This window comes from Oncorhynchus mykiss, unplaced genomic scaffold (assembly GCF_013265735.2).
Source record: "Oncorhynchus mykiss isolate Arlee unplaced genomic scaffold, USDA_OmykA_1.1 un_scaffold_212, whole genome shotgun sequence".
NCBI classification, from domain to species: Eukaryota; Metazoa; Chordata; class Actinopteri; order Salmoniformes; family Salmonidae; genus Oncorhynchus; species Oncorhynchus mykiss.
The window spans coordinates 429,754-444,753 of record NW_023493683.1 but is presented as its reverse complement, the minus strand read 5'-3'; the positions used below and the strand labels follow the sequence as shown (position 1 = coordinate 444,753).

The following is a 15,000-nucleotide window of genomic DNA, read 5'->3' as shown; positions in this document are numbered from 1 at the left end:
GGTATTCATTCTGAGTGGTTAAGGTCAGGGCTATGGTTTGGGGGAAGGTATTCATTCTGAGTGGTTAAGGTCAGGGCTATGGTTTGGGGGGAAGGTATTCATTCTGAGTGGTTAAGGTCAGGGCTATGGTTTGGGGGGAAGGTATTCATTCTGAGTGGTTAAGGTCAGGGCTATGGTTTTGGGGGAAGGTATTCATTCTGAGTGGTTAAGGTCAGGGCTATGGTTTGGGGGAAGGTTAGTTTAGGTATTCATTCTGAGTGGTTAAGGTCAGGGCTATGGTTTTGGGGGAAGGTATTCATTCTGAGTGGTTAAGGTCAGGGCTATGGCTTTAAACAAAATAAGCTTCCATCAATTATTCTCTCGGCTTGTTGGAGCGTTGTGAACTGCCGTGGTCCAGGGGTCTTAAGCAGCATGCTTGGTCTGACCACGCTTCGTCTTCGAGCGTCTTGAGTTTGTGCCAGTGCTCGGGAAATGTTTTCTTATGGTAAGTGGAGAGGAGAAGGCATATATCGACGTCCCAAGGACCTTTCCAGACGTCTGACATCCATCCAATGCGGTTTCTATTGACCAGTCTGTTCCAGCATAATACCAGTGTCTACATGCTGTTTATAGTGACCAGTCTGTTTCAGCCAAATACCAGTGTCTACTTACTGTATGCTGTTTATATTGACCAGTCTGTGAAAATGGCAGATTTAGTAAAGAATTAAAATAAAGGGTTTTTATTTACAGTATGAAAAAAATATAAAAAATAAAACTGGTATTATTTTATAATACCTCACATTCTCTTCTGTACAGGGGAAGGTAACCCTGTTCCTGGAATACAACAGGAACTAATAAAATATATCTATAGCCCTGTGATTGGCTAAATCCAACCCACCAGGGTTGCCTACCCTTGTAGCACAAATTACATTTTTTTTCATTTGAATATCAATCAACATTGCAGTTTGTGTGCCAGATTTAGCCAGTTAGCTAGTTAACTGAAGTCAATGGACAGATTGATTTAAAAAAAAAAACGGTTGTTTATTTTAAAAATAAAAATGTAATGTAAACAAAACATTTAGTGAAACATTGTGTATAGATGGAGGCTGATGGTCCTTCACCTCTTTACCAATGACTTGAGAGAGGCTGATGGTCCTTCACCTCTTTACCAATGACTTGAGAGAGGCTGATGGTCCTTCACCTCTTTACCAATGACTTGAGAGAGGCTGATGGTCCTTCACCTCTTTACCAATGACTTGAGAGAGGCTGATGGTCCTTCACCTCTTTACCAATGACTTGAGAGAGGCTGATGGTCCTTCACCTCTTTACCAATGACTTGAGAGAGGCTGATGGTCCTTCACCTCTTTACCAATGACTTGAGAGAGGCTGATGGTCCTTCACCTCTTTACCAATGACTTGAGAGAGGCTGATGGTCCTTCACCTCTTTACCAATGACTTGAGAGAGGCTGATGGTCCTTCACCTCTTTACCAATGACTTGAGAGAGGCTGACGGTCCTTCACCTCTTTACCAATGACTTGAGAGAGGCTGACGGTCCTTCACCTCTTTACCAATGACTTGAGAGAGGCTGATGGTCCTTCACCTCTTTACCAATGACTTGAGAGAGGCTGATGGTCCTTCACCTCTTTACCAATGACTTGAGAGAGGCTGAAGGTGTGTGTGTATGTATGGTGTGTGTGTGTGTATGTATGGTGTGTGTACGGTGTGTGTTCCTACCCTGCTGTGTGTGTACGGTGTGCGTGTGTGTATATGGTGTGTGTACGGTGTGTGTATGGTGTGTGTACGGTGTGTGTTCCTACCCTGCTGTGTGTGTACGGTGTGTGTGTGTGTGTGTATATGGTGTGTGTGTGTACGGTGTGTGTACGGTGTGTATATGGTGTGTGTGTGTGTACGGTGTGTGTTCCTACCCTGCTGTGTGTGTGTACGGTGTGTGTGTGTGTGTATATGGTGTGTGTGTGTACGGTGTGTGTACGGTGTGTATATGGTGTGTGTGTGTGTGTGTGTGTACGGTGTGTGTTCCTACCCTGCTGTGTGTGTACGGTGTGTGTGTGTGTGTGTGTGTGTATGGTGTGTGTGTGTACGGTGTGTGTGTGTGTGTACGGTGTGTGTTCCTACCCTGCTGTGTGTGTGTGTGTGTACAGTGTGTGTTCCTACCCTGCTGTGTGTGTACGGTGTGTGTGTGTGTGTATATGGTGTGTGTGTGTACGGTGTGTGTGTGTGTGTGTACGGTGTGTGTTCCTACCCTGCTGTGTGTGTGTGTGTGTGTGTGTGTGTGTGTGTGTGTGTGTGTGTGTGTGTGTGTGTGTGTACGGTGTGTGTTCCTACCCTGCTGTATCAGCCCCCCGTCTAAACACAATGTTTTACTAAATGTTGTTTTTACGTGAAATTAATGTGAAATATTTATGTTTACTTTAAAACAAATAATAATAAAAAATGTTTTTATCAATCTGCCCATTGACTTCAGTTGAAAACTGTCTGGATAAAATTGAAAGCTTATTGACTGAAAGTGCTTTTGCGTATTGGAACAATGCAGGGGGGGTTTTCCCTACCACAGAAAACTACCCTTTTAACTTGTCTTAATATTCGGTGCAGATGTGTATTTCAGGGTAAAAAACCCTCACCAACCTAACTGGAATGACTAACAGTTGCTTCTTGGAAAATGCAGTTGTTCCCTCCATTTTTAAAAAGAAGAGTTGAAGCTAGCAGTTGTTCCCTCCATTTAAAAAGAAGAGTTGAAGCTAGCAGTTGTTCCCTCCATTTAAAAAGAAACATTGAAGCTAGTAGTTGTTCCCTCCATTAAAAAGAAGAGTTGAAGCTAGCAGTTGTTCCCTCCATTAAAAAGAAGAGTTGAAGCTAGCAGTTGTTCCCTCCATTAAAAAGAAGAGTTGAAGCTAGCAGTTGTTCCCTCCATTAAAAAGAAACATTGAAGCTAGTAGTTGTTCCCTCCATTAAAAAGAAGAGTTGAAGCTAGCAGTTGTTCCCTCCATTAAAAAGAAGAGTTGAAGCTAGCAGTTGTTCCCTCCATTAAAAAGAAACATTGAAGCTAGTAGTTGTTCCCTCCATTAAAAAGAAGAGTTGAAGCTAGCAGTTGTTCCCTCCATTAAAAAGAAACATTGAAGCTAGTAGTTGTTCCCTCCATTAAAAAGAAGTTGAAGCTAGCAGTTGTTCCCTCCATTAAAAAGAAGTTGAAGCTAGCAGTTGTTCCCTCCATTTTAAAAAGTCGAATCCTTTCAGAAGAACAAGTTAACGGTTTCTCTTGCTTACATTGTATTTGACATCCAGGTATTTTTCACAAATACAGTATTTTTGTGTCCCACATTGTCTCCCGGTTACTTCTTTCACTGCAGGTGTCTCGTATACCGTAAGCTTAGCACAGTCCTCTTCCTGAGCACCGTCTTCTGACCCCGCACCTCTCTTCACCCTATGAGAACAAAACACTGGCAATTATTATCAGAAACGTTCTGGATTTCTTCATGCCCTAAAAAGGTTCAAATCTCCGGCATACTTTTCGATCGACGGTGAAATGGCTTTACCGTGTAGATATCTCCTGTGTGTTGTTGGGAGAAAAACCAATCCAGGCTACATCCAACTTCTTAGCACGGACCACTTCAAGGAGAAAGTCCTAGTGATGAACAATAACATAAATGGTAGAATCAGACTTATTTTTCTCTTCTCCATATTTGGCCTCTTAGAATGTGATCTCTCTGACTGATGCTCAGTCACACACACACAGGCAAAACACACACACACAGGCAAAACACACACACAGGCAAAACACACACACACACAGGCAAAACACACACACAGGCAAAACGCACACACACACAGGAAAAACACACACACACGCCACACACAGGCAAAACACACACACAGGCAAAACACACACACACAGGCAAAACACACACACAGGCAAAACACACACACACAGGCAAAACACACACACAGGCAAAACACACACACAGGCAAAACACACACACAGGCAAAACACACACACAGGCAAAACACACACACAGGCAAAACACACACACACACAGGAAAAACACACACACACACAGGAAAAACACACACACACGCCACACACAGGCAAAACACACACACAGGCAAAACACACACACACACACACACACACACACAGGAAAAACACACACACACACACACACAGGCAAAACACACCGTACGTACACACCTCTTCGTCTTTGCTGTTTATGGTCACCAGGTCCAATCCCTTCCGTTGGCAGTAAGGTCTGCTCTCACCCCAGGACTTGGTCTCAGTAGAGATGTAGTACAAACTGGAGTTGATATACCTCCACCCTTCTGGAGACAGATTAGATACAGAGTAGAGAGTAGAAGATTAGATAGAGATGTAGTACAAACTGGAGTTGATATACCTCCACCCTTCTGGAGACAGATTAGATACAGAGTAGAGAGTAGGAGATTAGATAGAGATGTAGTACAAACTGGAGTTGATATACCTCCACCCTTCTGGAGACAGATTAGATACAGAGTAGAGAGTAGGAGATTAGATAGAGATGTAGTACAAACTGGAGTTGATATACCTCCACCCTTCTGGAGACAGATTAGATACAGAGTAGAGAGTAGGAGATTAGAAGTAGTACAAACTGGAGTTGATATACCTCCACCCTTCTGCTGACAGATTAGGTAGAGAGTAGAGAGTAGGAGATTAGATAGATGTAGTACAAACTGGAGTTGATATACCTCCACCCTTCTGGAGACAGATGAGATACAGAGTAGAGAGTAGAAGATTAGATAGAGATGTAGTACAAACTAGAGTTGATATACTTCCACCCTTCTGGAGACAGATGAGATACAGACTAGAGAGTAGAAGATTAGATAGAGATGTAGTACAAACTAGAGTTGATATACCTCCACCCTTCTGGAGACAGATGAGATACAGAGTAGAGAGTAGAAGACTTGTCACAAATGTAGCAAAAGAAACATGACAAAATATATTTTTTTTAAATAAACAAGTGATCACGAAATACAATTACTATACTGCAGGTAACATGGTAATATACAGTAGTCATATAGTTATACTGTAGTCATATAGTTATACTGTAGTTATATAGTTATACTGTAGTCATATAGTTATACTGTAGTCATATAGTTATACTGTAGTCATATAGTTATACTGTAGTCATATAGTTATACTGTAGTCATATAGTTATACTGCAGGTAACATGGTAATATACTGTAGTCATATAGTTATACTGTAGTCATATAGTTATACTGTAGTCATATAGTTATACTGTAGTCATATAGTTATACTGTAGTCATATAGTTATACTGCAGGTAACATGGTAATATACAGTAGTCATATAGTTATACAGTAGTCATATAGTTATACTGTAGTCATATAGTTATACTGTAGTCATATAGTTATACTGTAGTCATATAGTTATACTGCAGGTAACATGGTAATATACTGTAGTCATATAGTTATACTGTAGTCATATAGTTATACTGCAGGTAACATGGTAATATACAGTAGTCATATAGTTATACTGTAGTCATATAGTTATACTGTAGTCATATAGTTATACTGTAGTCATATAGTTATACTGCAGGTAACATGGTAATATACAGTAGTCATATAGTTATACTGTAGTCATATAGTTATACTGCAGGTAACATGGTAATATACTGTAGTCATATAGTTATACTGTAGTCATATAGTTATACTGCAGGTAACATGTTAATATACTGTAGTCATATAGTTATACTGTAGTCATATAGTTATACTGTAGTCATATAGTTATACTGCAGGTAACATGGTAATATACAGTAGTTATATAGTTCTACTGTAGTCATATAGTTCTACTGTAGTCATATAGTTATACTGTAGTCATATAGTTATACTGTAGTCATATAGTTATACTGTAGTCATATAGTTCTACTGTAGTCATATAGTTCTACTGTAGTCATATAGTTATACTGTAGTCATATAGTTATACTGTAGTCATATAGTTATACTGTAGTCATATAGTTATAGTGTAGTCATATAGTTATACTGCAGGTAACATGTTAATATACTGTAGTCATATAGTTAGTGTAGTCATGTAGTTATACTGTAGTCATATAGTTATACTGTAGTCATGTAGTTATACTGTAGTCATATAGTTATACTGTAGTCATATAGTTCTACTGTAGTCATATAGTTATACTGTAGTCATATAGTTATACTGTAGTCATATAGTTATACTGTAGTCATATAGTTATACTGCAGGTAACATGTTAATATACAGTAGTTATATAGTTATACTGCAGGTAACATGGTAATATACAGTAGTCATATAGTTATACTGTAGTCATATAGTTATAGTGTAGTCATATAGTTATACTGCAGGTAACATGGTAATATACTGTAGTCATATAGTTATACTGTAGTCATATAGTTATAGTGTAGTCATATAGTTATAGTGTAGTCATATAGTTATACTGCAGGTAACATGTTAATATACAGTAGTTATATAGTTATACTGCAGGTAACATGGTAATATACAGTAGTCATATAGTTATACTGTAGTCATATAGTTATAGTGTAGTCATATAGTTATAGTGTAGTCATATAGTTATACTGCAGGTAACATGGTAATATACTGTAGTCATATAGTTATACTGTAGTCATATAGTTATACTGTAGTCATATAGTTATACTGTAGTCATATAGTTATACTGTAGTCATATAGTTATACTGTAGTCATATAGTTATAGTGTAGTCATATAGTTATAGTGTAGTCATATAGTTATAGTGTAGTCATATAGTTATACTGCAGGTAACATGTTAATATACTGTAGTCATATAGTTATACTGCAGGTAACATGGTAATATACTGTAGTCATATAGTTATACTGTAGTCATATAGTTATACTGTAGTCATATAGTTATACTGTAGTCATATAGTTATACTGTAGTCATATAGTTATACTGTAGTCATATAGTTATACTGTAGTCATATAGTTATACAGTAGTCATATAGTTATACTGTAGTCATATAGTTATACTGTAGTCATATAGTTATACTGTAGTCATATAGTTATAGTGTAGTCATATAGTTATAGTGTAGTCATATAGTTATACTGCAGGTAACATGTTAATATACTGTAGTCATATAGTTATACTGCAGGTAACATGGTAATATACTGTAGTCATATAGTTATACTGTAGTCATATAGTTATACTGTAGTCATATAGTTATACTGTAGTCATATAGTTATACTGTAGTCATATAGTTATAGTGTAGTCATATAGTTATAGTGTAGTCATATAGTTATACTGCAGGTAACATGTTAATATACTGTAGTCATATAGTTATACTGTAGTCATATAGTTATAGTGTAGTCATATAGTTATAGTGTAGTCATATAGTTATAGTGTAGTCATATAGTTATACTGCAGGTAACATGTTAATATACTGTAGTCATATAGTTATACTGCAGGTAACATGGTAATATACTGTAGTCATATAGTTATACTGTAGTCATATAGTTATACTGTAGTCATATAGTTATACTGTAGTCATATAGTTATACTGTAGTCATATAGTTATACTGTAGTCATATAGTTATACTGTAGTCATATAGTTATACAGTAGTCATATAGTTATACTGTAGTCATATAGTTATACTGTAGTCATATAGTTATACTGTAGTCATATAGTTATAGTGTAGTCATATAGTTATAGTGTAGTCATATAGTTATACTGCAGGTAACATGTTAATATACTGTAGTCATATAGTTATACTGCAGGTAACATGGTAATATACTGTAGTCATATAGTTATACTGTAGTCATATAGTTATACTGTAGTCATATAGTTATACTGTAGTCATATAGTTATACTGTAGTCATATAGTTATAGTGTAGTCATATAGTTATAGTGTAGTCATATAGTTATACTGCAGGTAACATGTTAATATACTGTAGTCATATAGTTATACTGTAGTCATATAGTTATACTGTAGTCATATAGTTATACAGTAGTCATATAGTTATACTGCAGGTAACATGGTAATATACAGTAGTCATATAGTTATACTGCAGGTAACATGTTAATATACAGTAGTTATATAGTTATACTGTAGTCATATAGTTATACTGTAGTCATATAGTTATACAGTAGTCATATAGTTATACTGCAGGTAACATGGTAATATACAGTAGTCATATAGTTATACTGTAGTCATATAGTTATACTGTAGTCATATAGTTATACTGTAGTCATATAGTTATACTGCAGGTAACATGTTAATATACTGTAGTCATATAGTTATACTGTAGTCATATAGTTATACTGTAGTCATATAGTGATACTGCAGGTAACATGTTAATATACAGTAGTTATATAGTATACTGTAGTCATATAGTTATACAGTAGTTATATAGTTATACTGCAGGTAACATGGTAATATACAGTAGTCATATAGTTATACTGTAGTCATATAGTTATACTGCAGGTAACATGGTAATATACTGTAGTCATATAGTTATACTGTAGTCATATAGTTATACTGTAGTCATATAGTTATACTGCAGGTAACATGGTAATATACTGTAGTCATATAGTTATAGTGTAGTCATATAGTTATACTGTAGTCATATAGTTATACTGCAGTAACATGTTAATATACTGTAGTCATATAGTTATAGTGTAGTCATATAGTTATACTGTAGTCATATAGTTATACTGCAGGTAACATGGTAATATACTGTAGTCATATAGTTATAGTGTAGTCATATAGTTATACTGTAGTCATATAGTTATACTGCAGGTAACATGGTAATATACTGTAGTCATATAGTTATAGTGTAGTCATATAGTTATACTGTAGTCATATAGTTATACTGCAGGTAACATGGTAATATACTGTAGTCATATAGTTATACTGTAGTCATATAGTTATACTGTAGTCATATAGTTATACTGCAGGTAACATGTTAATATACTGTAGTCATATATTTATACTGCAGGTAACATGGTAATATACAGTAGTCATATAGTTATACTGTAGTCATATAGTTATACTGTAGTCATATAGTTATACTGCAGGTAACATGTTAATATACAGTAGTTATATAGTTATACTGTAGTCATATAGTTATACTGTAGTCATATAGTTATACTGCAGGTAACATGGTAATATACAGTAGTCATATAGTTATACTGTAGTCATATAGTTATACTGCAGGTAACATGGTAATATACAGTAGTCATATAGTTATACTGTAGTCATATAGTTATACTGCAGGTAACATGGTAATATACAGTAGTCATATAGTTATACTGTAGTCATATAGTTATACTGCAGGTAACATGGTAATATACTGTAGTCATATAGTTATACTGTAGTTATATAGTTATACTGCAGGTAACATGGTAATATACTGCAGTCATATAGTTCAAGTTCATGTGATTACGATCATAGTGATCAATGAAGGCACAATTTTTTTCTGAAATACAATACTTGACAAACTATCGACGAAGGAGAGATGGTTTTGTGGTAGGGTGTTTAGGTGTGGTAGGGTGTTTAGGTGTGGTAGGGTGTTTAGGTGTGGTAGGGTGTTTAGGTGTGGTAGGGTGTTTAGGTGTGGTAGGAGGTTTAGGTGTGGTAGGAGGTTTAGGTGTGGTAGGAGGTTTAGGTGTGGTAGGAGGTTTAGGTGTGGTAGGAGGTTTAGGTGTGGTAGGGTGTTTAGGTGTGGTAGGATGTTTAGGTGTGGTAGGAGGTTTAGGTGTGGTAGGAGGTTTAGGTGTGGTAGGGTGTTTAGGTGTGGTAGGGTGTTTAGGTGTGGTAGGGTGTTTAGGTGTGGTAGGGTGTTTAGGTGTGGTTAGGTGTGGTAGGGTGTTTAGGTGTGGTAGGAGGTTTAGGTGTGGTAGGAGGTTTAGGTGTGGTAGGGTGTTTAGGTGTGGTAGGGTGTTTAGGTGTGGTAGGGTGTTTAGGTGTGGTAGGGTGTTTAGGTGTGGTAGGGTGTTTAGGTGTGGTAGGGTGTTTAGGTGTGGTAGGGTGTTTAGGTGTGGTAGGGTGTTTAGGTGTGTTTAGGTGTGGTAGGGTGTTTAGGTGTGGTAGGGTGTTTAGGTGTGGTAGGAGGTTTAGGTGTGGTAGGAGGTTTAGGTGTGGTAGGAGGTTTAGGTGTGGTAGGAGGTTTAGGTGTGGTAGGGTGTTTAGGTGTGGTAGGGTGTTTAGGTGTGGTAGGGTGTTTAGGTGTGGTAGGGTGTTTAGGTGTGGTAGGGTGTTTAGGTGTGGTAGGGTGTTTAGGTGTGGTAGGGTGTTTAGGTGTGGTTGGGTGTTTAGGTGTGGTTGGGTGTTTAGGTGTGGTTGGGTGTTTAGGTGTGGTTAGGTGTGGTAGGGTGTTTAGGTGTGGTAGGAGGTTTAGGTGTGGTAGGAGGTTTAGGTGTGGTAGAGTGTTTAGGTGTGGTAGAGTGTTTAGGTGTGGTAGGGTGTTTAGGTGTGGTAGGGTGTTTAGGTGTGGTAGGGTGTTTAGGTGTGGTAGGGTGTTTAGGTGTGGTAGGGTGTTTAGGTGTGGTAGGGTGTTTAGGTGTGGTAGGGTGTTTAGGTGTGGTAGGGTGTTTAGGTGTGGTAGGGTGTTTAGGTGTGGTAGGGTGTTTAGGTGTGGTAGGGTGTTTAGGTGTGGTAGGAGGTTTAGGTGTGGTAGGAGGTTTAGGTGTGGCAGGGTGTTTAGGTGTGGTAGGGTGTTTAGGTGTGGTAGGAGGTTTAGGTGTGGTAGGAGGTTTAGGTGTGGCAGGAGGTTTAGGTGTGGCAGGAGGTTTAGGTGTGGCAGGGTGTTTAGGTGTGGTAGGGTGTGGTAGGGTGTTTAGGTGTGGTAGGGTGTTTAGTTGTGGTAGGGTGTTTAGTTGTGGTAGGGTGTTTAGGTGTGGTAGGAGGTTTAGGTGTGGCAGGATGTTTAGGTGTGGCAGGGTGTTTAGGTGTGGTAGGGTGTGGTAGGGTGTTTAGGTGTGGTAGGGTGTTTAGTTGTGGTAGGGTGTTTAGTTGTGGTAGGGTGTTTAGTTGTGGTAGGAGGTTTAGGTGTGGTAGGGTGTTTAGGTGTGGTAGGGTGTTTAGGTGTGGTAGGAGGTTTAGGTGTGGTAGGAGGTTTAGGTGTGGTAGGAGGTTTAGGTGTGGTAGGGCGTTTAGGTGTGGTAGGGCGTTTAGGTGTGGTAGGGCGTTTAGGTGTGGTGTGGTGTTTAGGTGTGGTGGGGTGTTTAGGTGTGGTGGGGTGTTTAGGTGTGGTAGGGTGTTTAGGTGTGGTAGGGTGTTTAGGTGTGGTAGGGTGTTTAGGTGTGGTGTGGTAGGAGGTTTAGGTGTGGTAGGGTGTTTAGGTGTGGTAGGGTGTTTAGGTGTGGTAGGGTGTTTAGGTGTGGTAGGGTGTTTAGGTGTGGTAGGGTGTTTAGGTGTGGTAGGGTGTTTAGGTGTGGTAGGGTGTTTAGGTGTGGTAGGAGGTTTAGGTGTGGTGGGGTGTTTAGGTGTGGTGGGGTGTTTAGGTGTGGTAGGGTGTTTAGGTGTGGTAGGGTGTTTAGGTGTGGTAGGGTGTTTAGGTGTGGTAGGATGTTTAGGTGTGGTAGGGTGTTTAGGTGTGGTAGGAGGTTTAGGTTTGGTAGGGTGTTTAGGTGTGGTAGGATGTTTAGGTGTGGTAGGGTGTTTAGGTGTGGTAGGAGGTTTAGGTGTGGTAGGAGGTTTAGGTGTGGTAGGAGGTTTAGGTGTGGTAGGAGATTTAGGTGTGGTAGGAGATTTAGGTGTGGTAGGAGATTTAGGTGTGGTAGGAGGTTTAGGTGTGGTAGGAGGTTTAGGTGTGGTAGGAGATTTAGGTGTGGTAGGAGGTGTAGGTGTGGTGCTGCGAAATAAGAGATGTACAAATACTGAAAGAGCTGAACTTACCCTGCTTTAAAATCATATTTAGAAGAACGCTGTAGTCCTCTGATTTCAGAGACTTCATCTCTTCCCTCTCTGCCGCAGAGGTTTCAATATTTGACTGCGGCCTCTGTGCAATTTGATCGTTTTTCTGGGCAAACAGACTTATGACAGCCACAGTACACCCCACTACTACCACACACAGCAGTAGTATGTAGTGTCTTCTTAAGCATTCGGAACCTGAGGTGGACACACAAACACACAATTGATTGTTTCAATGCATGTAGTAGTAATGTTGAAAGTTGAAGTGAAGATTAAATTCAACTGTTGGAGAACAGTTTTTGTTGTTGTTTCTAAGCCTCGGGGACCAAACACAATCAGGAATAGAAAAAAGAAACATGATGTGATTGGTTAAGTGAGTTGGGGAAATCTGACCAATAACGTGTTATATAAATCATACGTATTACTTTGTACTAACCAATGCAATATGTACACATGGTTTCAACGAGGGAATTCGATTAAGCTGCCCCGGGTTAAACCGGGCCATGGCCCGTAAAGGTGACGGACGAAGCCGTCTGCGGGAGGCGTGCCCCGCTCAAATCGAACGGTAATCTTCGACGCTCAGTCATAATGTCAACAATGAAGCCTGGTGCAGCGTTCAGAAACATACTTCGTCTATTGTCCTTAATATGTGTTGAAAAAAATGAGCGTGCTCGCTTGTTACCCCGGTGGTTGTTACCGTTGCTAAATCCTCCATGCAACTAGCGTCCCTTATGGGAAATTTCCTTTCGTAGGACAGCCGGAGGACAAAGCCATTCATATTTATGAGTTTAGGGGCAGATGTGTAACGTCACACTTGATGCGCTGCCGAGCCGTCTGTTTCGCTTGCTCGCCGGCATGAGCGGTAAGCACCGAACAACTTGGGAATTCCAGCTTCAGGTTAATTAACTGGCAAATAAATCAAAAAGCCTCACCAACTAGCTACCAATCTATTTCAGTTTCACGATCCAAGCATTCATAAAACGAGTCCACTAGTTGTTTATTTTTTACAGTTACACAAACTGGCTGTTGCTTGTCAACCCAAACATCATTCTAAATCAACCCAAACATATCAACAACGTATAGGGTTATACTATAGTAGCCAGGAAGTCGTTTTGGGGTGAAGGGGGACTGAGATGTAATTGTTAAAATTGTTTTGCCCTTCACTACAGAGGGCTATATCGGTCCACTAATACAGGACTAGTAAAGGCCCAGTGCACTACTTTTTTGGGGGAAAAATATATTTTTTAATGTTTTTTTAATATTTTATTATGATTTTTCAGGTGGCGTTTCAGCACCCCTACTTCCCGCGGTTATGGGATATTCCAAGTTTCAACGTGACCTTTAATTAGTGTTAGTTTAAACAGCGCTACGCCGCAAATATGTGCCCCTTGTTCTATTGATTTCAGCGTGATATAGATGGAAGTGATTAACAAAAAAACAGTGTTGCATTGCACTAACCACGTTGGCCACCCACTTTAATCTAAATGCAACACTTCAAAATGGATCTAGCTGTCTTCTCCAAATTGTCCTCTAACACATTATTCCCAGGATCCGTTTGGTTTTTGGAGCTGTGTTATTTTTAATAGTGTATATTTCCTACCTAATCAATTTAGTGATTTTATGACCGGTTGACAAAACAACAGGGGTTTTCAACAACGGGGTTTCCTTTCCATGTTGTGTGTGATTGAAAAGTGAGAAACTTTCGTTATTGAAGGACAGGTGTAACTAACATCATTATCAGTTGATGTTAAAATTACTTAAGTACAGTTTCCTTCCAGTCCAGCATGTAATATACAGTTTGTCCTGTTTTAATTGATCCTTTACAGTTGATGTTAAAAGTGTATATGTGACTGATGGATTTGGATATACCAGAAATAACCAAAACGGGTTTGGATATACCAGAAATCACCAAAATGGGTTATCCCGAATTATCCGTGCCATTTGAGAAAGAAAGTGATAGCTGCGACCCCTAGCGCTAAATCAACAGTACAAAACCAAATATATTGATCCGTTTCAAGCAATTGATCAAGTGTCATCGTGTTGACCATACACATACTAACATCACCAATCTGAGGTAAAAAAATGTTGGGTAATGTAGTAAGAATAGCACATACTGTCCCCACCATGGAAAGTAGCGTAATATACATGGATTAGATATGGCAAAATAATCCTATCTTCATTCACGATGATAGAGGGTCTATAGGGTCTGTGCAGCAGGCTGAACGTTAGACGGTACTTACCTGAGAGGTGAGTTCGGTTGCATGGTGTCCGTAAGGATTCCCGGTCTCCTTCGGTGAAGCCCATTGGACCATTGCAGCTGCTGTAAATGGGATTATCAAACCTCTCCTCATTCATCCTCCGCCGGACCAACCGCAGTCAGTTTTGTTCTGACCGCAGCAGTAGAGCGAGGGACGAGTTTCTGTCATCACGTCTGTTACGCCACTTTATGTAGCAGTCCTATCACTATATATATATATATGATATACGATGATATATATATATATATATATATATAGCTAGCCCGTATGAGTAGGGCTATGGTTTACGTGAAACCGTGAACTTCAGCTTTCGTTATTAGTTAGTGTGTCTGTCATATAGCCTACACATGATGGACTACCCACAATGCATTTAAGTGAATAAAACACTACACAAATAAAAGCTAAATTGAATAAAAATAGAAAAGAATTTAGCAAAACTATAATTACAACAAGACACTCAAACGAATTGAAGTAGGATATTGACACGTGCCGGTGAATTGTGGAAATAGATAAAGCCAGCGACCCGCTCGGTTTCTTTTAAACCACGTGATCTATGTTTCCCGTCTTCTATAATAGACGTATCTACAGATTCATTGGGTAACCGAAAGTCCCCCCCAAAAAATACATAGACAAAAAGACGAGTCTTATGTCTTCTATAATAGACGTAGCTACAGATTCATTGGGTAACCGAAAGTCCCGCCCCCCAAAAAAATACATAGACAAAAAGACGAGTCTTATGTCTTCTATAATAGACGTAGCTACAGATTCATTGGGTAACCGAAAGTCCCCCCCCCCCCCCAAAAAATACATAGACAAAAAGACGAGTCTTATGTCTTCTAT

General features: G+C 39.0%; 2 protein-coding genes and 1 long non-coding RNA gene across 4 annotated transcripts in view; 1 reads left to right on the top strand and 2 right to left on the bottom strand.

Moving 5' to 3' along the window:
* The window catches only part of LOC110513598 (mast/stem cell growth factor receptor kita), a 97,186-nt gene that overhangs the window by 28,327 nt on the left and 53,859 nt on the right, over nt 1-15,000 (top strand). The window lies entirely within an intron of this gene.
* Nucleotides 692-1,733, bottom strand: LOC118947862. Its single transcript, XR_005042003.1, has 2 exons — nt 1,141-1,733; nt 692-1,100 (listed from the first exon to the last, which is right to left on the bottom strand). It is a non-coding gene; the product is annotated as an uncharacterized LOC118947862 (long non-coding RNA).
* On the bottom strand, nt 2,264-14,361 carry LOC118936634 (C-type lectin domain family 4 member F-like). 2 transcript variants are annotated; one of them, XM_036972929.1, is made up of 5 exons: nt 12,339-12,874; nt 11,888-12,100; nt 4,185-4,312; nt 3,532-3,620; nt 2,264-3,419 (listed from the first exon to the last, which is right to left on the bottom strand). In XM_036972929.1, exons 1-5 carry the CDS (start codon nt 12,355-12,357, stop codon nt 3,242-3,244), a joined length of 627 nt encoding a protein of 208 aa, XP_036828824.1. In that variant the 5' UTR covers nt 12,358-12,874; the 3' UTR covers nt 2,264-3,241. The 2 variants fall into 2 exon arrangements, with proteins under 2 accessions (XP_036828824.1, XP_036828823.1); XM_036972928.1 differs by lacking the exon at nt 12,339-12,874 and adding an exon at nt 14,143-14,361 and having other exon boundaries at nt 2,265-3,419.